We start from the raw sequence: 20,217 nt of genomic DNA, 5'->3' as shown, positions 1-20,217 counted from the left end.
CGCTGCACAGCGCCTCCGCCGCGGGGGCGGAGCCTCGCCCACGCCACGCCCACCACCGAGCATAGCCCCGCCTCTAACAGCTTTCCCGGTGGAGTGACGCGTGCGCGGAGCAGCCAATCAGAGCGGCGCGTGGTTTTCAAACGGGCGGCGGCGGCAGCGCGCGGGGAGCGGCGGGACCGGACCGGGGCCGAGACCGGGACCGGGGCCGAGACCGGGACCGGGGCCATGCGGGCCGCCCAGACCCCCGCCGTGAGTGCGGCCCGGGGGCTCGGCACGGGACAGGCCGGGGGGGGGGGCACCGGTTTGGGCGTCCCGGTGGGGCGGCGGGGGGCCACCGGTTTGGGCGTGCCGGTAGGGCGGCGGAGAGGGCCCCGGGGGTGGGGTGGGGGGTGGGGGGGGGTGGGGGGGGGTCCCGGCGGGGCGGCCTAGACCGTGCGGGGTTGCCCGGAGGTGGCTGGGAGGTGGCGGGTCTGGTGCGGGCCGGAGCGCTCCCGGTATGTGTGCGAGGGGGGGAGCGCTGCCGGTGGTGCCGCCGGTGACCCCCGGTGCTCCCCCCGCCCCCAGGCGCAGCAGCGGCCCCGGCGTGCCCCTCTGCAGGAGCTGCGGCTGCAGGCGGGCGCCGAGCGCACCAGCCTCACCCCGCTGCTCCGCCGCCTGCGGCTCAAGGTCGGTGCGGGATGGGGGGGGAGGGGGAGCGGGGGGGGTAGCAGGAAGGGATGCTGGGGTGTACCGGAACTGGGGATACTGGGATGGGGTACCGGGGCAGTGGGGGGGGACACAGGTATATCTACTGGGGTGGGGGAAATGGGGAGACTGGGGGAAACGGCTATGGGGTGCTGGGGGGAAGGGCAGGGCAGCCCTGACCCTCCCTCACACCCTCAAATGTCCTGTAGGACTATGACTGTGCCACCCCAGTGTCCTGCACCCGGGGGCCCCCCAGCGGCATCATCCCAGTGCCCTGCACCCCAGGACCCCGCAGAAGTGCTATCTTGCTCCCCCCCAGCAGCAGCACCCTTGTGCCTTGCACCCCGGGGCCCCCCAGCAGCACCATCCCAGAGCCCCCTGGGACTTCCGCAGTGGGGCCCAGCACCTCGGAGACCCCCAGGAGTCCCAGCCTGAAGCCTGGTGCCCCCAAACTCCCCAGGAGTCCCACCCTGGTACCCGGTGCCCCAGAGCCCCCCAGCAGCACCAGCCTGGAACCCCCTGGCAGTTCCACTCCAGGGCCCTGCACCCCCGAGCCCCCCAGCCCCATCCCAGGGCCCTGCACCCCAGAGACCCTTGGCAGCACCGTGCCAGCTCCCCTGTGCAGCCCCATCCCGGGGCCCAGCACCCCAGAGCCCCCCAGCAGCCCTGTGCCAGCTCCCCTGTGCAGCCCAGTCCCAGGGCCCAGCACCCCAGAGCCCCCCAGCAGCCCTGTGCCAGCTCCCCTGTGCAGCCCAGTCCCAGGGCCCAGCACCCCAGAGCCCCCCAGCAGCCCTGTGCCAGCTCCCCTGTGCAGCCCTGTCCCGGGGCCCAGCACCCCAGAGCCCCCCAGCAGCCCTGTGCCGGCCCCACTGTGCAGCCCAGTCCCAGGGCCCAGCACCCCAGAGCCCGCCAGCAGCCCTGTGCCAGCCCCCATGTAGCTCCGTCCCAGGGCCGTGCACCCAGGAGCCCCCAGCAGCACTGTACCAGCCCCTCTCTGCAGCCCAGTCCCAGGGCCGTGCACCCCAGAGTCCCCTGGCAGCACCGTGCCAGCCCCCCATGTAGCTCCATCCCAGGGCTGTGCACCCCGGAGCCCCCGGCAGCACCGTGCTGGCCCCCTGTGCAGCCCCGTTCCGGGTCGTGTACCCCGGAGCCCCATGGCAGCACCACCCCAGCGCCCTGTACCCCCAGCCCCCTGGCATCATCAGCTCAGTGCCTTGCACTCCGAACTCCTTGGGCAGCACCGCTCTGGCCCCCTGCACCCCTGGGCCCCCTGGCAGCGCCAGCCTGGCCTCCTCCACCCCAGGGTCCCCTGGCACCAGCTCCACCCCGCAGGAAGCTCCCTTCTACGGCTGGCGAGCGGCACCCGCTGACCTCTCCTGCAGCCCCGTGTCCCCCGAGCCCCTGGCTGGAGATGGGAGTGCGGGTCCCTCGCCTTGCCAAGACACCCCTGAGGGGACAGAGTCCCCAGCCCCTGCCCCTCCAGAGCAAGGCCCCCCCAGGCCCCCTCCCACCGAGGCAGGTAGATCGGAGCATGCCGGGTTGGAGGCAACGGCCACCCCCATCCCCTCGCCCGAGGTGGCCCCGGGTGCCGTGTCCTGGGTGTTGCCGCTGGTGTGGCTGGAGAAGAGCCTCAACACCTCATCCCTGCTGGAGTCCCTGCGGCACAGCCTGCCCGCGCCACAGCGGGATGCCGGCACCAGCGTCACCCCCGTGCCCACCGCGGTCGCCGGCACCAGCGTCACCCCCGTGCCCACCACGGTCGCCGGCACCAGCGTCACCCCCGTGCCCACCGCGGTCGCCGGCACCTTCATGACCCCCCGGGATCTGCGGGAGAGGAGCACAAACACGTCCATGGGCGGCCTCCCCTGCGCCAAGGACAGCGCTGCCGAAACGGACTCCCTGCTCTGGCAGTAAGTGTGGGGACATCCCCGCCCCGGACGGGACTGTGGCACCCCTGGGCTGTCCCTGCCCCAAGCCCCCTCTCTGTCCCCAGCTGTCCCCGGGAGCAGCTGAAGTCCCTGCCACGGGCAGAGCTGGAGGGGCGGCTGGAGAGCACCCTCATCATCATCGAAGCCCTCTCGCTCCAGCTGCGCGACTGGCAGGAGAGCCAGCGGCCACTGCCCAGCGTGGGGCCGGCCGAGCAGAGGGACGTGCTCACGCAGACGGACATCACCCACCCCGAAGGGGTAAGAGTCCTCGCCAGGGCGATGCCACCCCATTTTCTGTGGCGTCAGTGTCGTGACGGTGCCCGCGTGCCACCGGCGGGACGGTGGCCCCGGCTGGACCGCAGCCTGGCAGAGTGGAAGTAAAGCGGGGCTCCTGCGGCACGGCACGGCGCACGGCATCACGCGCCCGGCGCTGCTCTAGCCGTGTTATCACGCCTGGCTCGACCTGCTGAGTTTGCTGGATTTGAATACTTTGTGATGTGAAAACATCCCTGGCATGCATGGGGATGGGGGGGACGGGAGGTGTCACAGCCAAATGGCTCTCGCTGGACCCCAGGGTGGAGCGGGGCTGGTGCGAAGCCCCCTCCGCTCTGCCGGGATGCCCTTAGGAGGAGGAGATCTACCGCAACCTCTACCTTGAGCTGCGGAGGAAAACGGAGGCTCTGCAGCGGCAGCGGGGAGCGGAGCGGGACCTGCAGCGGGAGCTGGAGCTAACCACTGCGGGGACGGTGCGTCTCAGCTGGCTGGCGTGCGATGAGTGCGCCGGGTCTCAGCCCGGCAGGGCATGCGTGTACCCGGTGCTGCCTGTGCCGGCCCCGGGAGTGCTGCCTGAGCACCGGTGGCCTTGTCCCTTCCCCAGAATGCCTGGAGCAGGCAGTGCCTCCTGTTTCGGGGCCTCGTGGATGCTGCATTTCAGAGCTTGCAGGATGAGCAGGGAGCCCTCAACCAGGAGGTGAGCCCTTGTGCAGCGGGGCTGGGCATCCTTTCCCCCAGGTTTTGGGAGACGCTGGCGCTGCCAGCACACAGGGCAGCCGTCAGCTATACCTGGTGCCTCCTGGTGCCATCTCCCCTGGCAGCAAGAGCAGGCGAGGGCCTTGGTGTCCCGGTGCCGGGCCGTGCTGGAGAGCGTGCCCGGCAAGCTGCGGAGCTGCCTGGAGGAGCGAGATGCCATGAGGCAGCGAGCGGACGAAGCCCTCCGAGCCAGGGAGGAGGTAGGGGGGCAGCTGGTGGGGGGATGAGGGCAGGCTCTGCCATCCCCGTGCCTTTGATGGGGCATCCTGCCTCTCTGCTTGTCTCTGCCGAGGGGGAAGGTCTCTCTGGCATCCAGGGGGAAAATCCTGATGTGGCCCTGGAAGGCCAGAAGGGCTAAGGGCTGCCTGGGGCAGATGGAGCTCTCGGGATGGGTTTTTGGCTCGGGCTGTGTCCTGCTGGGAGCAGGAGCCCTGGGCTGCAGCAGCACGCGGGGACGGCTCCTGGGAGCTGCCCCTCGTGCGACGCCGTGCCCGGAGCAGCGTCCATCCCTCGGCAGGGTGATCGCTTCCTGGAGGCCTTCCGCGCCCACGCCAGCGCCCGGATTGGCGCCCGCGACCAGAGCCTGGCCTCCCAGCGAGAGCTGGGCACGCTGCTGGCGGATGCCATCGACCAGCAGGTACCAAGCCGGGTGGGCACCTCTGACTGCCTCCCCGGCCCTGGGTCCCAGGGGGGGCTGGAAGGGCATCCCTAAATCCCGGGCTTGGGTGATGCTCTGAGCAATGGTCTGCGATGGGCTTGGGTCCATCAGAGGTTTCTTAACACCACTGCTGCGAAGCTGCCACAGATCCGGCCTTGGGGCCGGTGCTCGCCTCCCTCCATGGCCATTGAATGTGGCTCTTCCACCGTGGCAGTGCTGACCCATCTCTCCTGCCCCACAGGCATCCCTGGCTGCTGAGACTCAGCCTTTCCGGGAATTCATAGACGTCACCTTTGAAAATCTGGAGGAGGAAAGGAAAGCCCTGGATGTGGAGGTGAGGGGAGTCCCGGTGGGGGCCGGTGGCAGGCTCAGCCCCTCGCCTCCCTGCCAGCGTAGTCCAGGCTGGTGCCGCTTCGCTCTGTCTCGGAGCGCTTTGTGCCCTGGGTACCACGGGCAGCCCGGCTGCCAGACCCATCCCCGATCATGCAGCCAGGCAGAGCCACCAGCCAGCATGGCTGTGCCACGCTCAGCTCTGCCCGGCGCCGTCTCCTCTTGCAGCGGGAGCAGGCGAGGGCCTTGGTGTCCCGGTGCCGGGCCGTGCTGGAGAGCGTGCCCGGCAAGCTGCAGAGCTGCCTGGAGGAGCGGGATGCCACGAGGCAGCGAGCGGACGAAGCTCTTCAAGCCAAGGAGGAGGTAGGGGGTTGCCTAGTGCTGAGCAATGCCTGGGGGTGTCTGGGAGGTTCCCCAGCTGCCCCCCAGGCACGGGAGGACTTGGGGCACCCCTGGTGTGGGAACACCCCATGGGGAAGAGCAACCCAAAGCAAGCCCAGAGGGCACCGTGTCCCTGCAGGCATCCTGCCAGCTGGAGGAGACCTCGGTGGCCCTGCAGGACGCGGTGGCTCAGCTGGAGCAGCTGACGGTGGCCAACTCGCGGCTCAGCGCAGGTAGGGGTGGGTGACATGGGGGGCTGGAGCCACCTCCATCCCTCCGCCTGGAGGCTGACGGCTGACGGCTCTGCCCCTCGCAGACGTGAGCTCCCTGATGACGAATCTGGCCAACCTGGAGCAGGAGCGGGATGCGCTGCAGCAGGAGAATGAGAAGCAGTGGGAGGAGATGGCCTGGTGGGTCTGAGCCCTGGGGCAGGGCATTGGCCCCCCGCGTAGCCACCTCCTGCCACCCCTCGCCCCCAAAACGCGGCACCCCCTGACCCCGTCCTCTCCCCGCAGGCTGGCGCGGGAGAGGGACAACCTGCAGCGGGAGTGCAACGGCCTGTGCCAGGAGCTGCGGGAAGCGACCGAGTGCCGGGAGGTAGGAGCTGCCTGACCCTGCGCGCGCTGTCACGCGCTGCCGGCTCCCGTCACGGCCTCGAGGGAACGCTGGCGGCAGGCCAGGAGCAGGATTAGCCCTCCTGCCAGAGGGATGAGCGCGGCGAGGGCAGTTGACATCCCGCACGTAGCACCGATCTCCGTCCTGCCCAGCGGCAATTCCCAGGGAAGGGGGGAGGATAGCTCTCCCGGATAATTCCCCTGGCTGCAGGCGTGGTGCCGTCCCCCAGCCCGTCCTATGTCCCCAGTAAACTGCTGGTCTCCAGGGGTTGGTTTGCTGGGGTAAAGCTGCCCCTAATTGGAAACAGCACCCTGAGGCGTGGGAGGGACCGTGCTGGGGGTCCCAATGGGCCCCCTCGGGTCTCTGGCCAGGTGGTCATGGCTGTGTCCTCCCACCCTCTTGCAGTTCCTCGACCAGGAGAACCGCATGTCCCGCACGCAGCTGCTGGAGGTGGAGGCCAGGCTGAAGTCCTCGCTGGCCGCCCTGCAGCAGCACAGCCTGCAGTATGAGGAGCTGATGGACTCCCACCAGCGCCTGCGGTACCGGCCCCGCTCACCACCTCTGCTTGAACCCCTCTATTTTTGGGAAATCCAGCCTGGGGGGGTGGGAACACACAGGGGGACACTGCTCCAGCCAATGCTGCCCCAGCCAAGCGTGGCTGCCCAGGCGGGTGGAAGATGCTGTGGGGAAGCCCAGCAGACCCCATCTTGGGGGAAGCTGCCTAAATCTGTGGGGTTTGCACCCCCCTGGGTCATGGTGGGAGGCAGGCGTGGGAAATGTCCCCATCCCACGCTGAAGAGGGGGAACGCTGCTCCCGCTGAGGCTGATGCCATCCTGCAGGGAAGAGCAGGCTGCCCTCAGCAAGGAGCTGGAGAGCACCAAGGCCGAGCTCCTCGACTTACAGCTCAAGAGGGACAAAGTCTCCTGGTGCTCTGCAGACATCGCTGAGAGCAAGATGCGGCTGCAGGAGCTCGCCGATTGCCTCAGGGCTGCTCTGCAAGAGGAGGTAGGAGCCCTGCCCTGGGGACAAGGACGAGGGGGTGGCCTGGAGGGGTCAGACCCCCATGGCGTGCCCGCTCTCCAGGGCAGCACAGAGCTGTCACGAGCCGCTCTCCAGCGCTGTGCTCTCCCTCCTTTCCGAAGGATGACGCCCCATCGAGAAGCAGATCCTGGACCCCGGCTCCGCGGACCCCAGGCTGGCAGACACCCCGCCGTGCCTGGACCCCCGCCTGCCGCACGCCGGCATGCCGCACCCCGTACCACGCCGGGAGCTCCTTCGTGGGCAGTGTCCTGAAAGCGGTGTCAGGGAAAGGTGAGCTGGCACCGTCTGTCTGGGTGCTGGGACGGGGGGGTCCTTCTATGGGGGATCGCTCCCCCCTGTGCTGGGGATGTGCACTGGTGCTGAGCGAGGAGGAGATCCCGGTGCCATCCCTGTGCCTTTCCCTGTGGATCCCTCGGTTGTTCCCTTGTGGCATCTGTTGGTTGGGTCACAGCTCCTGCAAGCAGCCGGGGTCTTCTCTGAGCTCGCTGGGGTGGTCGGGTGCGTGGGTGAGCTCTGGCCGTGCTCCCTGCAGCACGCAGGGCTGGGCACAGCGCCTCTGCCCTCTCCTTCCCCAGATGCCGATGAAGCAGCCGGAGGTGGCAGCGCATTTACCAAGGACAAACCTGCCTCTACACCAAAGCCAATAGGTACTGGGGCTGTCACCCTGCCCTGGACCCTGCTCCGAAGCTGCAGGGCTGCCTGCATGGGGGGATGAGCAGGCATGCCTTCCTGCTTGGCTCTGTGTCCCCTGGGGCTGACGTTCCCTCTGTGCCGCTCACAAGCCTCTGACCTGTCCGCAGAGCCTGAGGACGGCCTGCTGGAGAGCGTGAAGGAGCTGAGAGCCGTGGTCTCCGACCTCGCCATGCTGAGCTCCCGCATCCAGGAGCTGGAGCAGAGCGAGTTCAAGGCGCTGCAGACAGAGATGTGAGTTCAGCAGGGGATGGCGTTGAGGGCCAGGCATGGGCACTGCTCTCCCAGGCACGGTGTCTCCTGCAGGCAGTCTGTCTGGGGTCTGCCTATCGCCCCAGCTCTGGATTAGACCTCTCCTGCCATGGCTAGAAGGGCTTCTTCCAGCTGGCCGGGCTGGCGGGTTGGCTTCTCCCACCACGGGGCTGGTGGGATGCCCAGGATGGGGTTTGGTACCCAACACCGTGCTCAGCTGCGATCCCCACCCGCTCAGCCCCACTGTCCTCTCCCAGCTCTGACCTGCAGCTCCGGCTGGAGACAGTGATGGCCGAGAGCCAGGAGAAGACCGATGCCCAGGCTGCCACCATCGTCAAGCTGAACAAGGCGCTGAGGGGCAAGCTAGAGGTGAGCTGGTGTGCCAGAAGTGGGCCAGCGCTCACCCCAGGGCAGAGCCGAACTGGGACGGGCGCTGATCTAGGACGCGGAGAAATCTGGGTGACCGGCTCCAGCGATGCCCCATGGGTGCTCCTGGCTCATCTGACCTTCTTGAACATGAGAACCTGCTTCCCCCTGGGGTGCTGGGGCTGGGCACTGCCTGACACCACTTCTCCCCCCGCTGCAGAACGAGAAGGAGCTGCAGGACGTGGTGAAACAGCAGGAAAAGAAGATGCTGCAACTCATCGACAAGAGTGGGGAAGTCACGGTGCGTGATGGGGGCCCGTCTGAGCTGCACGCCTGGGCGGTGCTGGCCGCAGGACCCCTCTCAGCATCTCCTTTCCCCCCGTAGAGGCTGAAGGGAGAGGTCTCTCAGCTGAAGCGCTCACTTCAGCGCGCAGAGACGGAGGCCAAGGTGCTGTGGGAGGAGATGCGGGGGCAGGAGCCCAAGGTGGATGCTGCCTACGTCCAGGAGCGAGTCCTGCTGCGGCAGGAGGTGAGGCCAGGGGCTGCCAGGGCCGAGGGCTCCTCGTGTCACCACCCCTCTGTGGACAGGGGACCTCTCCAGACCTCGCTCCTCGAGCAGGCGACCAACGGGAGGGCAGGGGAGAGCCCCCCACCCCATGGCTCTTCCTCACAGTGAGCTCTTTTTGCAGGTGGACAAACTGCGGCTGCTGCTCCTGGAGAAAGAGGATGAGAATCTGCTGCTCTCTGACAAGTACCTGGAGCAGGTACGAGGAGCCCCGAGGGGCTGCCCTGGCTCTAGTCCCCTCTCCCTTCTGGGCTGGTCCCTGCCCAATTTGGGGTGGGCTCCTGACAGGCATCTCCCACCACAGGTCCGAGGGCTGGAGCTGAGGCTCCATCATGCCCAGAAAATGCTGAGGACCCACGAGGAGATGCAGGAGAAGATGAAAGAGGTGAGGTTTGTGGTTCATTGCTCTCACCCTTGCTGTGACTGCAGCAACATAAATCCTCATCATCCCAAATGCTGTCACTAATGCTGCTGCTGTCCCTAGGTCCTGTCGGCCATCCCTGATGTGGCAGTAGGCTGCCAGGAACTCCACAGCCTGCTGCGGTACTTGGGCCTGAAGCCGGCCAGTGGCAGCAAGGAAGCTGCCGAGCCGCTATAGCCCGTAGCCTGAAACCTTCCTGTTCTTAATGCTGTAATTATTTATTGAATAAAGTTTTGTTGGCTTTCGCTCTGCCTGGTGCATGGATGCAGGAAGCTCCTGGTGCCCTGGGTGGGGACAACTTATCCAGCCTGTGCCGGCTGCGTCTGCTCCATCCCCCTCATGGGGCTGCGGCCATGGCTCCCTGCCACCCCACGGCCTCTCCTCCTTGGCGGGGGTCATGCACCCCCCCCCGCCGGCGCTTGCTCTCAATAAGGCACTGCGTTCCCCAGGCTCCCACCCTGCGGCCCCGGCAGCAGCCAGCGCGCCCGGGCTGACCTAGCTTCCCTCCCCGGCCCCCCGCTCCTCCTCCTGCCCTAGATTCCCTCTGTGCCCCCCTCCTGCGGAGGGTATCGGAGGCGGACGGATCCTGCATCCCCAGCACGGGGCTGTGGGCCACACGCCTGTTGCGTGGGGATGGTTCCCCTCCCAGTGCGGCTTGCTGGGAGCTCTGCCAGCTCTTAGCTCCCGCTGCTGCATGGGGGGGGGGGGTGTCCCTCAGGGGCCCTCCCCGCTCCCAGCACAGCTCCAGCCTCACCTCCCTCCTTCCCTGCTAGGGCATCTCCTGCGGGATCCCCCTCCCGGTATTCCCGACCCCAAGGATGCTGCCATGGGGGCCATCCTCCCTCCCCCAGCATGGCCCAAAATAGCAGTGTTCAAACAAGTGCTCTGGTTTTTTTGTTTTTTTTTTTTGTTAATGGCCTGTTTCTCCTGCCTGGGGGAGGGATCACCTTCCCCTGCCCTCCACCACAGCCCTGCCACCCTGTGCGGGGCAAGTGCTGTGACACGCCGGGTGCTGGCACCTTTATTTACCCCCGCACCCAGGAAACGGAGGTGTTTATGGCTGTGCCTCTATCACCAGGCGTGTGGGCGGCTGACGGGGAAGCAGTCCTTGCTGCTCCCTGGCATCGCCTCCCTTCCTGCTGTAGCTGTGACCTTGCTGGCAGGGGGTCGGATAGGGTCCCCCCGAGACCAGGGGCTGGCTGTGGGTGCCCCAGGCTGTGCCCGGCTCTGGGATGCGGGGGAGATGCGCTCCCCTCCCTGGATTAGGGCCATGCGGGCCGGCTGAGCCCTCCTTTTACGGTGGGGATTCAGCAGAGCACAGCCCTGGCAGCTGGCCCTCTGGGGTGAGCGGGGACACCGCTATTGTCCCTGTACCGGCTCCAGGCGGCTTTCTGGGGGGAGACCGGTCTCCTGTGGGAACCCCCACCCTGTCCTGGGGGTCCAAGGCTCTGTGCTGCTGGGGCTTGGTCCCTGGTAGCAGAGGTGATGTGGCCGGGGTCCCTGGCACAGCAGTGGTGGGGTGGCACGGTGGGGTCCCCAGCCTGGGAGTGGCACAGGGGGGTCCCTGCCCCAGAGGCGATGAGGGGAAGGTCCCTGCCCCTAGCTGGCAGTGGCAACAGGGGGACACAGCGGGGTCCCCAGCAGTGGCAAGGGGGTGGCAGGGGGAGCCCCTACCCATAGCCAGGAAGGGCACAGCAGGGCCCGTGGCACAGAGGGGTCTCCAGCAGCACCAGGGGGTGGCACAGTGGGGTGCCTGGGTGGCATGGGGGTCCCTGCCCATGACAGGGGGTGACTCAGTCGGGTCCCTGGCGGGGGGGGGGGCACAGAGGGGTCCCCACCAGCAGCAGAAGGTCGCAAAGGGGAGCCACAGCGGGGTCCCCAACCCGGGCTTGTCACCCCGGGGTCCCCACCGGCGGCAGGGCTTGTCGCCGGGGGGGGGCGGGGGGGTGCGTGCGGCGGCGGGGGGGGGCGGGGCGGGCCGGGGGGCCGGTCCTGCCGGGTGCCGCCCCGCCGGTCACGTAGCTCTGCGGCACCGCAGCCCCATTTACCGCGGGGCCGGAGCGCGCAGCCCGCAGTCCGCGCCCGCCACCGCCCGCCCTGCACGGTAAGGGGGAGCCGGGAGCCCCGGGCGGGGGGGGGGGTGTGTGTGTGGGGGGGGAAGCCGGGGGGACCGGGAGACCGGGAGCCGGCAGCCCCGCCGAGGTGCCGGGGTGTCTCCGTGCGGCGCTGCCGGGGGCCGGGCAGGGCTGGAGGGCTCCGGGGCAGAGGGAGCCCCGGGCATGGGGGTGCTGGGGAGGGGGGGGGGCCCGGAGACACCCCCCGCGCTGGCGCAGCCCGAGCCCGGGCGGTGCCGGCCGGGGAATCGCCGCCCCGGGGGGAAGCACCGGCTCCCTGGGGCGGCCCCGTCCCCCCGGCGGCGGCAGCCCCCGGGTACCCCCAGCCCCGGTTGTGCCGCCCGTGGGGTCTCTCCCTCCCCAGCAGCGCCGTTCCCGGGGTATTTCCATCCCCCCCCAGTGTCACCATCCCCGGGCTATCGCCATCCTCCGCGTACCTCCCACTCGGGGTGTCCCCGGCCCCGGGGTATCTCCATCCTCGCCCCCAACCCCCTCCCGTTCCCTGCCCCGGCCCCCCGCGAAGCTGCGCTCCCTCAAGATGGCTGGGCTGGGGGCGGGCGAGCAGGCAGCAAAATGGCTGGGAGCTCCCCGGCATCCTCCACGAGGCCCTGCCCGTCCCGGGGTGAGGGCAGCTGCCTGCTTATGCAACGCGCCCGCCCCGCTGACCGGCAGGGCCGGGGTCCCGGCCCCGTGGGGGGTCCCCGGTCCCCGCAGGATAGGGGTGCGTGGCAGATGGGGGGGGCAGCCCCGCCGGCGCGTGACTCAGCCCCCGTCCGCTCACAGCCACCACCACCATGACGCACCAATACCCCGCGCTAACGGCCGAGCAGAAGAAGGAGCTGTCGGACATCGCGCTGCGCATCGTGGCCCCGGGCAAGGGCATCTTGGCCGCCGATGAGTCCGTAGGTCAGTGTGGGGGGGATCTGCCCCGCCACCCTTTTACTCCACGCCCGAGGCTGACGAGGGTGCTGGGTGCCCGCAGGGAGCATGGCGAAGCGCCTCAACCAGATTGGGGTGGAGAACACGGAGGAGAACCGCCGGCTGTACCGCCAGATCCTCTTCAGCGCCGACAGCCGGGTGAAGAAATGCATCGGGGGCGTCATCTTCTTCCACGAGACCATGTACCAGAAGGCTGATGACGGCACCCCCTTCGTCCAGATGATCAAGGACAAGGGCATCGTTGTGGGCATCAAGGTTGTGGGGGGTGTCCGGTGGGTTTGTGGGGTGCTGAAGGTGCTTGGAGGGTGCCGGTGAGGCTCAGCGCCACCTTCCCCTTCTCTCCGCAGGTGGACAAGGGTGTCGTGCCGCTGGCCGGGACAGATGGCGAGACCACCACGCAGGGTAGGTGGAGCGGGTAGGGGGGAAGGGGCCACGGGGTTTGGGGCTGCGGGGCTGACGCGCTGCCTGGTAGGTCTGGACGGGCTGTCGGAGCGCTGCGCCCAGTACAAGAAGGACGGGGCCGACTTCGCCAAGTGGCGCTGCGTGCTGAAAATCAGTGACAACACCCCCTCTGCGCTCGCCATCATGGAGAACGCCAACGTCCTGGCCCGCTACGCCAGCATCTGCCAGCAGGTATGCGTCTGCGGCCAGGCATCGCCGCACGGGATGGGCATTGGCCCATAGGGTGGCTGTTGACTTAAGGGGACAGGTATTGCCCCACAGGGATGGGCACAGATCCATGGGGCTCAACATTGCCCCCATGCTTGGGTATCGCCCCATGGGGCTGGACATCGACCTATGGGCTGGGTAACACCTCACGTGAATGGGTATTGACCTCCAGGACCAGGCATTGCCCCATGGGGTGAGCATCACCCGTGGGGCCAGGCGCTGCTGCATGGGGCTGGGCATAGCCCACAAACATGGGTGTTGCTCTGTGGGGCCAAGAACTGACCTTCCTAGGTTGGGCATCACCCCATGGGGCTGGGCGTCACCCCACTGGGATGGGGATCACCGGCAAGGGTGGACACTGAACCTCGGGGTTGAGCATCGCCCCCCAGGTCCAGGCATTGACCCACATTGCCATGGGGCCAGGGCAATGCCCAGGGATGTCCCCATAACGGCATCCGCCTGGTGTTTGCAGAACGGCATCGTGCCCATCGTGGAGCCGGAGATCCTGCCCGATGGTGACCACGACCTCAAGCGGTGCCAGTACGTGACGGAGAAGGTGAGCAGTGGAGCGGGCAGCAGGGTGGGCACCGTGCCACGCTGTGCCGTGGCCGTGCTGGGGGACTCCACGCTGCCTGTCCTCCCCAGGTGCTGGCAGCTGTCTACAAGGCGCTGAGCGACCACCACGTCTACCTGGAGGGGACCCTACTGAAACCCAACATGGTGACCCCCGGGCACTCCTGCCCCACCAAGTACAGCCCTGAGGAGATCGCCATGGCCACTGTCACCGCCCTACGCCGCACCGTGCCCCCGGCCGTGCCAGGTACCGGCACCAGGACGTGGCGGGGACCAGGAGGGGGATGCCCTGTGCCCGCCCTGGTGCCATAACCCCATTCTCTGCAGGTGTCACCTTCCTATCCGGGGGTCAGAGCGAGGAGGAGGCTTCCATCAACCTCAACGCCATCAACACGTGCCCGCTGGTGCGGCCATGGGCCCTCACCTTCTCCTACGGGCGGGCGCTGCAGGCATCGGCGCTCAGCGCCTGGCGCGGGCAGCGGGACAACGCCACCGCCGCCACCGAGGAGTTCGTCAAGCGCGCAGAGGTGATGGGGATGGCCCCCGCAGGAGAGGGGCACTGAGGGCTGCGTCCCAGTGGGGTGATGGTGACACCAAGGGCTGTGTCCCCGTGGGAGGGGGTACGCCAATGACCGTGCCCCTTGGGATGGGGATGCTGAGGGTCATGTCCCATGGGGTGACAGGAGACACCAAGGGCTGTGCCCCACAGGACGGGATGCCAAAGGCCGTGGTCCCCATGGGGGGACACACAGGACTGTCTCCCTGTGGGATGGGGGACAGTGAGGACCGCGTCCCCAGAGAGCAATGGGGGATGCCAAGGGCCAGGTCCCTGGGGGATGGGCCGTGTCCCCTAGGGTGACATGGGACATCGAGGGCTCTGTCCCTGTGGGAAGAGATGGCAAAAGCCACATCCTGTGGGGTGATGGGGGACAACGAGGGTTGTGGGAGCGGGGGGACGCGGAGGGCTCTGTCCCCATGGGAGGGGGACGCCAAGGGCTGTGTTGCGAGGGCACGGGGACACCGAGGACCGTGTCCCTGTGGGATGGGGCACACAGAGGGCCACGTCCCCATGGGCTGGGGGACCCTGAAGGCCATGTCCCCAGGGACTGGGGGACCCTGAGGGCCGTACCCCACGGGGGCCACTGACGTTTCCCTTCCCTGCAGGTGAACGGGCTGGCGGCGCTGGGCAAGTATGAGGGCAGCGGGGACGACTCGGGGGCCGCCGGGCAGTCCCTCTACGTGGCCAACCACGCCTACTGAGCCCCGGCCGGGCACCCCACCGGCCCCGGCTCCCACCCCGGCCCCCTCCCCGCCACTGCTCACACCCTGCTTCCACCCCGGCCACCCAGGGGAGCCGCCGCGCGGGGAGGGGAAGGGGAGCACGCCCCGCGGGCCAGCCCCACGCCGCCGCGTCCGCAGATGAAGTGGGGGGCTCGGGTTACCCAGCTCCCGAAGGGAGCCACCCGGGTGCCCCTTTGGCGGGGGGCTCCGGCCAGGCCCGGGGAAGGGAGGCCCGGCCGCGTGGGGTGGCAGGAGGGGAGGCCTGGGGGTGCCCCTGCCCTGCCGTAGCTTCGCAGTCCCGGTCGCTGCCGCCCTTGGGGCGCCTGTGTTGTGTTCGCCATGTGCACCCCATGTACCAAATAGCCTAACAACGAATAAATGGTAGAGACAGCGCTGTGCCGCCTCCTCCCTCGCCGTGAGGCACCCGGGGACCACGTGCTGCCCCATCCCGGGCTGCCCCATCCCTCTGCCGGCTCTGGGCACCACCCGCAGCCTGTTGTGCTCACCCATGCGATGAGCTGTGCCTGGTCTCAGCCCACCCGCACCCACTGCGGGGCTCTGGGAGCCAGGAGGGGTGGCTGGGCTTTCCCTATGGGCCATGGGGCCGGTGAGGAGCCCCTGTTCCCCCCCTCCCGCCCGTTTCCACCTTCCTTTCCCGGCCACGGTGCTCGGCGCTGCACAGCCTCCCGCTGCGCCGCCTCCCGCCCGCGCGGAGGCACGGAATGTCCCTCCGCGGCACTCGTAGAGGCCGTGCGGCCAAAGCCCGCCTCTTCAGGGAGGGTACCTCGCTCTGATTGGTGCTGCTGCCCGCCCGTCTGCGCCACCGCCCTCCGGACTCCACGTCTATTGGCTGCCGTGAGGACTGGGCGCTGTGAATGGCTGGGCTGGGAGCAAGCCCCGCCCCCTCGGCTGGTCCGGGAAGTGAAGATGGCGGCGGCGGCGGCGGCGGCGGCGATAGCAGCGGATGAAGCAGGTACCGGCGGCCCCTGGGTGCCCGGGGCTCGCTTACTGTGTCCCAGCCCTTGTCCCCGGGTGCCCGGTCCCCGCCCCGTCCCCGGGGAGCCGAGCCGGTGCTGAGCGCTGTCCCCGCAGAGCGGGCGCGGGGCCGGCGGGCCGCCCTGTCCTTCGCGGCCATCGCCGTGGTGCTGGGGCTGCCGTTGTGGTGGAGGACGACCGAGACCTACCGCGCCGCCCTGCCCTACGCGGACATCGACGGGCTGGGCCAGCTGGCGGTGAGCGGCGGGGGGGGCCGGGGCAGGGGGCCCGGGGGCTCGGGTGCTCGGGCTGACGGCTCTGCTCAGTTCCAGCTGGCGGTGCCCGTCGCCGTGGTCTTCGCCCCGGGGTCGGTGCCCGGGGACCTGCCGAGGCCGCTGCCGTTCAGGGACGTGCAGGAGATGGAGATTTCCGTGAACCGTGAGAGACCCCTGCGGCTGTCCCCGCCCTGTCACCCCACCCTCCCGGGTGGCCTCGTCCTTCCCCGGGGGGTCCCTGTGTGCCCGCGGCTTCTCTCCCCAGGAGCCTCCTCTCCCCGAACCCACACCCGCCGGCACCATCCCGTCCTGAGCTGGCAGTACAGGGGAGCGGTGGGGACAGCAAGGTCCCCAGGGTGCCGCAGGGAAGAGACCAGCTCCTTTCCCTGGGGACGGGGGCGATGGCAGCCCTCGGAGGGTGGGCCGTGCCCTGGCTGGCGTGAGGCTGTCCTGCTTGCCACCCCGGGCCAGCTGAGGCCCCGTGTCGGGGTGGGTCAGTCAGCTGAGGTTAGATCTGGTGCCCAAAGGACCTTGTGGCTTGTGTTCCCCTGGGGCTGTCCCTTGTCCCTCTTAGCACCTGGCTCCTACGAAAGGCCTGGGGGCCAGGACTAGCGGCTTCACTCAGGGTTTTTCTCTGCCGGCAGTGAGAACCAGGATCACGTCCCACTACGAGATGGTCTGTCGCAGCACCACGGCTCAGGAGGAGGCAGCGCTGGATGTGGCTACTGCACGAGGTACCGGGACAAGGGATCGCAGTAGCTGGGGCAGCTCTGTGAGGGAGCAGGCTTCTCTTTCTGAGGCTGATTGAGCAGAGGATTCTGCTTTGCTGTGTCTCAGGGTGGGATGGGGATTGCAGTGAAATTCCCAACCCTGCTAATGCCTCCATCTTCCCCAGAGGCTGACGCTGCTCTGCGCCCACTGCAGGATGCCTCGTTGGGCTCTCTGACTGTGTACGTGGTCCCTGAAACCTCCTCTCTCCTGCCTCAGGTAGGGAGCAGCACCCTGCGGTGCCAGCCTCTGTGTACTTCACCCCTTGAAGGTGCCCTGGGGCAGGCATCTGTCCCCAGGCTGTCGCACCCTGCTGTTCTCCGGCCTGTTGGCAGGAGCCAGCCCTGTTCCCGGCCCTCACCCCTGTCCCCTCCCCAGGGCATCAGCGTCTATGTGGGGAAGCACCGCAGCGCCCTGGTAAGGGCCGGGGGGGACCTGGCTGCCCTCCGCACCCGCCTCCAGCAGCTCACGCAGGTGATGTCCTTCACGGCCGGCTCCATCGCTGCTGCCCTCTCGGACCGTGTGCCCGACGGCCAGCTCGGCCCTGACGCCCGACGGCACTTGAAATCCAGCCTGGGTACGGACGTGTGCCCCAGCCCCGTTCCCTGACCCGGGGAAGGCCTGCTGGCTCTGAGGGAGACGCTGTTCCTGCTGTACCTGTAGCATCCCTGGGTCTCTCCTGGGGTAACAGACCCTGGGGTCTTCCCTTTGCCCTTGGCAGTTGCTCTGGGCCAGGATCTGTGCTGTGATTGCTGTGTGTTGGGGCATGGGTGCACAACCCCGCATCGGGGAGAGCCAGGGAGGAGGGGATCAGGACCTGCTGCTCTTGGGAGCTCTGTCACGGCCGCATGCCCAGTCTTGGCGTCAATAGGCGATGGCCGTGCCAGCGCCTCACAGGCTGTGGGCCCTCGGCAGGGTACGAGATCACCTTCAGCCTGCTGAACCCCGACCCCAAGTCCCACGCCGTGGACTGGGACATCGAGGATGCCGTGAACCGCTACGTGCAGCCCGTCCTGGACAAACTGAGCTTGTTGGCCAACTTCTCTGTTGATTCACAGGTGAGGGCTGGGAGAAGTGATGGGGAGAGCCCAGCCCTGGCCTTCCCAGGTGCCCTGGGACACGCTTCTCTCCCAGCAACGTCTTTGTTGTGCGCCTGCAGATCCTGTACTACGCTGTCCTAGGAGTGACGCCACGCTTTGACAAGGAGTCCTCCAGCTTCCTCCTGAGCGCCCACAGCCTCCCCCACGTCATCAACCCTGTGGAGGCCAGGCTGGGTGAGCACTGCGCTCTTGACTCGGCTGTCACGGGCTCTGCTGAGGGAGGGGGGAGACAGCTGTGCTTATGGCCTGTGTCCCTTCCCTCCCCACAGCACCATGCCCTGCCAGCCCCAGATGGGAGCGAGGGTGACTGAGACCTGCTGGGCTGGCAGTTTTGTTCGGGGCTTGCTGTGGGAGGAGGAGCAGGGCTGGGCTCTGCCCTAGTGCTGCGTGCGGACGGTCTGCTCTCGCCGTCCCTGACGGCCAGGGGAGTTCTTTGACTCTTGTCCTGCTGCAGGCTCCAGCGCTGCCTCGCTCTACCCCGTGCTGAACTTCCTGCTGTACGTGCCAGAGCGTTCCCACTCCCCTCTGTACATCCAGGACAAGGACGGAGCCCCAGTGAGCACCAATGCCTTCCACAGCCCCCGCTGGGGCGGCATCATGGTATGGGGCTGTGGGGGTGCTGGCAGTGCTCAGGCAAGGGCGGCCGCTCCTCAGCGAGTGCTGGCAACTCTGCCAGCCCCGGGGCTCCGGCTGTGGCGCGCTGACACGCTCTCCTGCAGGTTTACAATGTTGAAGCCCCTGCTTCCCCCCAAGCCTCCCTCCCGCTGCATGTGGACGTGGACATGGTGCGAGTGATGGAGGTTTTCCTGGCCCAGCTCCGGTGAGGATGTGCTCTTCCCTCCCTGAGCCTCTGTGTGCTCTCCTGGCACGTCTGGAAGTCGATGGGGTCAGAGCAGGCTGTACCCATGCAGCTCGTTTGCCCCTCCGTGGGCTCGGGGAGGCTGAGGGTGGCTTTTTGTGGCCTTCGGGGTGCTGACCACTGGCTCGCACTGCTCTCTGGCCAGGGGTGCTGGCGCATCTCCCATCTCCTGAGGTGGGAGGCTTGTCTTGACCTGCCCCTTGTGCAGGAGGCCACCAGGTGTGGGCTGAGCCCTGCCAAGACTGAAGGCACCAGGGAAGGGGAAAGAGCAGGGAGCGCGTGTGGGACCGCAGGCTTGTGATGTGGGCTGGGACCTTCCCCTCTACTCCCAGGTTACTGTTTGGGTTATCTCGGGAGGAGCTGCCCCCCGAGTTCCTGGTGGAGAGCCCAGGGAACGAGGGGCTGGCCGACTGGGAGCTGGACCGCCTGCTCTGGGCCCACACCGTGGAGAACATCGCCACCGTGTCCACCACCTTGACCTCGCTGGCCCAGCTCCTGGACAAGATTGGGAACATTGTCATCAAAGATGATGTTGCCTCTGAGGTAGAGCTGGGGCACCCTGAGGGGGGGAGCGGAGGGGGCAGGTGTCACTGTCCCTGTGCAGACCACGAGCTCTCACTGCTGTGGTGCTGCCCAGGCCTGGCAGTGAGCGAGTTCCTGTGGTCCTCCCTGGCCACGGACTGACTGTCAGTGTTGTTCCCACACAGGTGTACCGAGCGGTGGCCTCGGTGCAGAATGCCATGGCCAAGCTGGCCACAGGCCACCTCTACTCGGCTTTCCAGGCCAGCAAGGAGGCAGTCACCTCCTCAGAGCGGGCCTTCTTTGACCCGTCTCTCCTCCATCTCCTCTACTTCCCTGATGACCAGAAATTTGCCATCTACATCCCGCTCTTCCTGCCCATGGCGGTTCCCATTCTCCTCTCTTTGGCCAAGATCGTCCGGGAGGCCAGGCAGCACAAGAAGGAGCCCACCAAGATGGACTGAGCCCATTGTGATGGTGCCCTGCCTTTGGGCTGGGGCTGTCCCCACCTCGTGCAGTGTGTTGTCACGGACCCATGGCCCAAGAAGGCACCCCAGAACGGTGTCAGGGCCAGGCCCGGCAGCTCAGCTTGAGTCTGCCACGGCCGAGACGCAGGAGTGGGAAGAGAGGCTGCTTTGAGGGGTGGGAGATGCTCTCGCTCTGGATCCTGAGCCCGCCACCCAGCAATGCTGAGACCTGAGAGGAGGTAGGGGGTTCCCGGTGTGCCCCCCCGTCCCTGCACTGTGTTCAGAACAAGCTGCTGTATAAATAAAGAAAAACCCCTGTGGTGCGGGGGGCCGGTGCGGGGCTCTGTGTCCCTTCTCTCCTGCTCTGCCGCTAGCCCTCTGGGTGGGTGCCCGTCACCCTGCCTTCCCCTCGCCCGGCTTGCCTGCCCCTGACCCCCCCCCCCCCATTGCTCTATGGGGTCTGGCTCCTGCCTTGTGGGTATTTAGCCCAAAACCCTTGTTGTGGGGGACAGTTAAGGGGTTCAGCTGTTGGGGGATGGTTCTTACTTAAGGGGATCTGTCTCATTGATGGGTGTGGGGGCAGAGCCTCCCGGGGGGAGTTACACCTTAATGGGCTGAGGCTCTTGGGGGGCAGTTATGGGGCTCCCCACACCCCCGTTATGGGTGTTCCCTGCCCGTGCTCTCAGGGACAGGGGCTGTCCCCACACCACCCGCGGT

At 67.9% G+C, this 20,217-nt stretch overlaps 4 protein-coding genes across 5 annotated transcripts; all 4 read left to right on the top strand.

Annotated features, from left to right (window-relative positions):
• The first annotated feature begins 197 nt into the window (after positions 1-197).
• LOC140660917 (uncharacterized) lies at positions 198-1,750 on the top strand. Its single transcript, XM_072882315.1, has 3 exons — positions 198-249; positions 565-666; positions 894-1,750. Exons 1-3 carry the CDS (start codon positions 226-228, stop codon positions 1,620-1,622), a joined length of 855 nt encoding a protein of 284 aa, XP_072738416.1. The 5' UTR covers positions 198-225; the 3' UTR covers positions 1,623-1,750.
• On the top strand, positions 1,750-9,206 carry SPAG5 (sperm associated antigen 5; the record flags this gene model as incomplete). Its single annotated transcript, XM_072882314.1, has 22 exons — positions 1,750-2,594; positions 2,678-2,870; positions 3,239-3,358; positions 3,490-3,582; positions 3,707-3,841; positions 4,159-4,278; positions 4,541-4,633; positions 4,858-4,992; positions 5,150-5,243; positions 5,327-5,420; positions 5,526-5,607; positions 6,031-6,164; positions 6,466-6,631; positions 6,769-6,937; positions 7,243-7,314; positions 7,468-7,591; positions 7,867-7,978; positions 8,196-8,276; positions 8,361-8,504; positions 8,665-8,739; positions 8,845-8,925; positions 9,025-9,206. Coding segments are annotated over 22 exons (3,276 nt in total), but the record flags the coding sequence as incomplete, so codon positions are not given.
• A 1,728-nt stretch (positions 9,207-10,934) lies between these two features.
• On the top strand, positions 10,935-14,928 carry ALDOC (aldolase, fructose-bisphosphate C). The gene is made up of 9 exons (XM_072882325.1): positions 10,935-11,065; positions 11,859-11,981; positions 12,058-12,269; positions 12,362-12,416; positions 12,487-12,647; positions 13,156-13,239; positions 13,329-13,503; positions 13,584-13,783; positions 14,421-14,928. The coding sequence occupies exons 2-9, from the start codon at positions 11,870-11,872 to the stop codon at positions 14,514-14,516; spliced, it is 1,095 nt and encodes a 364-aa protein (XP_072738426.1). The 5' UTR covers positions 10,935-11,065; positions 11,859-11,869; the 3' UTR covers positions 14,517-14,928.
• A 488-nt stretch (positions 14,929-15,416) lies between these two features.
• PIGS (phosphatidylinositol glycan anchor biosynthesis class S) lies at positions 15,417-19,836 on the top strand. Of its 2 annotated transcripts, XM_072882390.1 has the most exons (12): positions 15,417-15,510; positions 15,630-15,769; positions 15,839-15,950; positions 16,432-16,521; positions 16,683-16,774; positions 16,934-17,132; positions 17,471-17,613; positions 17,715-17,829; positions 18,110-18,255; positions 18,375-18,475; positions 18,847-19,057; positions 19,222-19,836. In XM_072882390.1, the coding sequence occupies exons 1-12, from the start codon at positions 15,465-15,467 to the stop codon at positions 19,495-19,497; spliced, it is 1,671 nt and encodes a 556-aa protein (XP_072738491.1). In that variant the 5' UTR covers positions 15,417-15,464; the 3' UTR covers positions 19,498-19,836. The 2 variants fall into 2 exon arrangements, with proteins under 2 accessions (XP_072738491.1, XP_072738492.1); XM_072882391.1 differs by lacking the exons at positions 15,417-15,510; positions 15,630-15,769; positions 15,839-15,950 and adding an exon at positions 15,986-16,294.
• Positions 19,837-20,217: the final 381 nt, after the last annotated feature.

Source organism: Ciconia boyciana, chromosome 17, assembly GCF_034638445.1.
Source record: "Ciconia boyciana chromosome 17, ASM3463844v1, whole genome shotgun sequence".
NCBI lineage: Eukaryota > Metazoa > Chordata > Aves > Ciconiiformes > Ciconiidae > Ciconia > Ciconia boyciana.
The sequence above is the reverse complement of the archived record's forward strand: the minus strand, read 5'-3'. Positions and strand labels throughout refer to the sequence as shown.

Excerpts from the sequence above, each read along its gene's own strand:
- PIGS (XM_072882390.1), top strand. The coding sequence starts at position 15,465 with ATGGCGGCGGCGGCGGCGGCGGCGGCGATAGCAGCGGATGAAGCAG. Across the intron at positions 18,256-18,374 it reads CCCGCTGGGGCGGCATCATG|GTTTACAATGTTGAAGCCCC; the intron begins GTATGGGGCTGT and ends GCTCTCCTGCAG. Across the intron at positions 19,058-19,221 it reads AAGATGATGTTGCCTCTGAG|GTGTACCGAGCGGTGGCCTC; the intron begins GTAGAGCTGGGG and ends GTTCCCACACAG.
- LOC140660917 (XM_072882315.1), top strand. The coding sequence starts at position 226 with ATGCGGGCCGCCCAGACCCCCGCC. Across the intron at positions 250-564 it reads GGGCCGCCCAGACCCCCGCC|GCGCAGCAGCGGCCCCGGCG; the intron begins GTGAGTGCGGCC and ends CCCCGCCCCCAG. Across the intron at positions 667-893 it reads TCCGCCGCCTGCGGCTCAAG|GACTATGACTGTGCCACCCC; the intron begins GTCGGTGCGGGA and ends AATGTCCTGTAG.
- ALDOC (XM_072882325.1), top strand. The coding sequence starts at position 11,870 with ATGACGCACCAATACCCCGCGCTAACGGCCGAGCAGAAGAAGGAGCTG. Across the intron at positions 12,270-12,361 it reads GCATCGTTGTGGGCATCAAG|GTGGACAAGGGTGTCGTGCC; the intron begins GTTGTGGGGGGT and ends TTCTCTCCGCAG. Across the intron at positions 13,504-13,583 it reads CGTGCCCCCGGCCGTGCCAG|GTGTCACCTTCCTATCCGGG; the intron begins GTACCGGCACCA and ends CATTCTCTGCAG.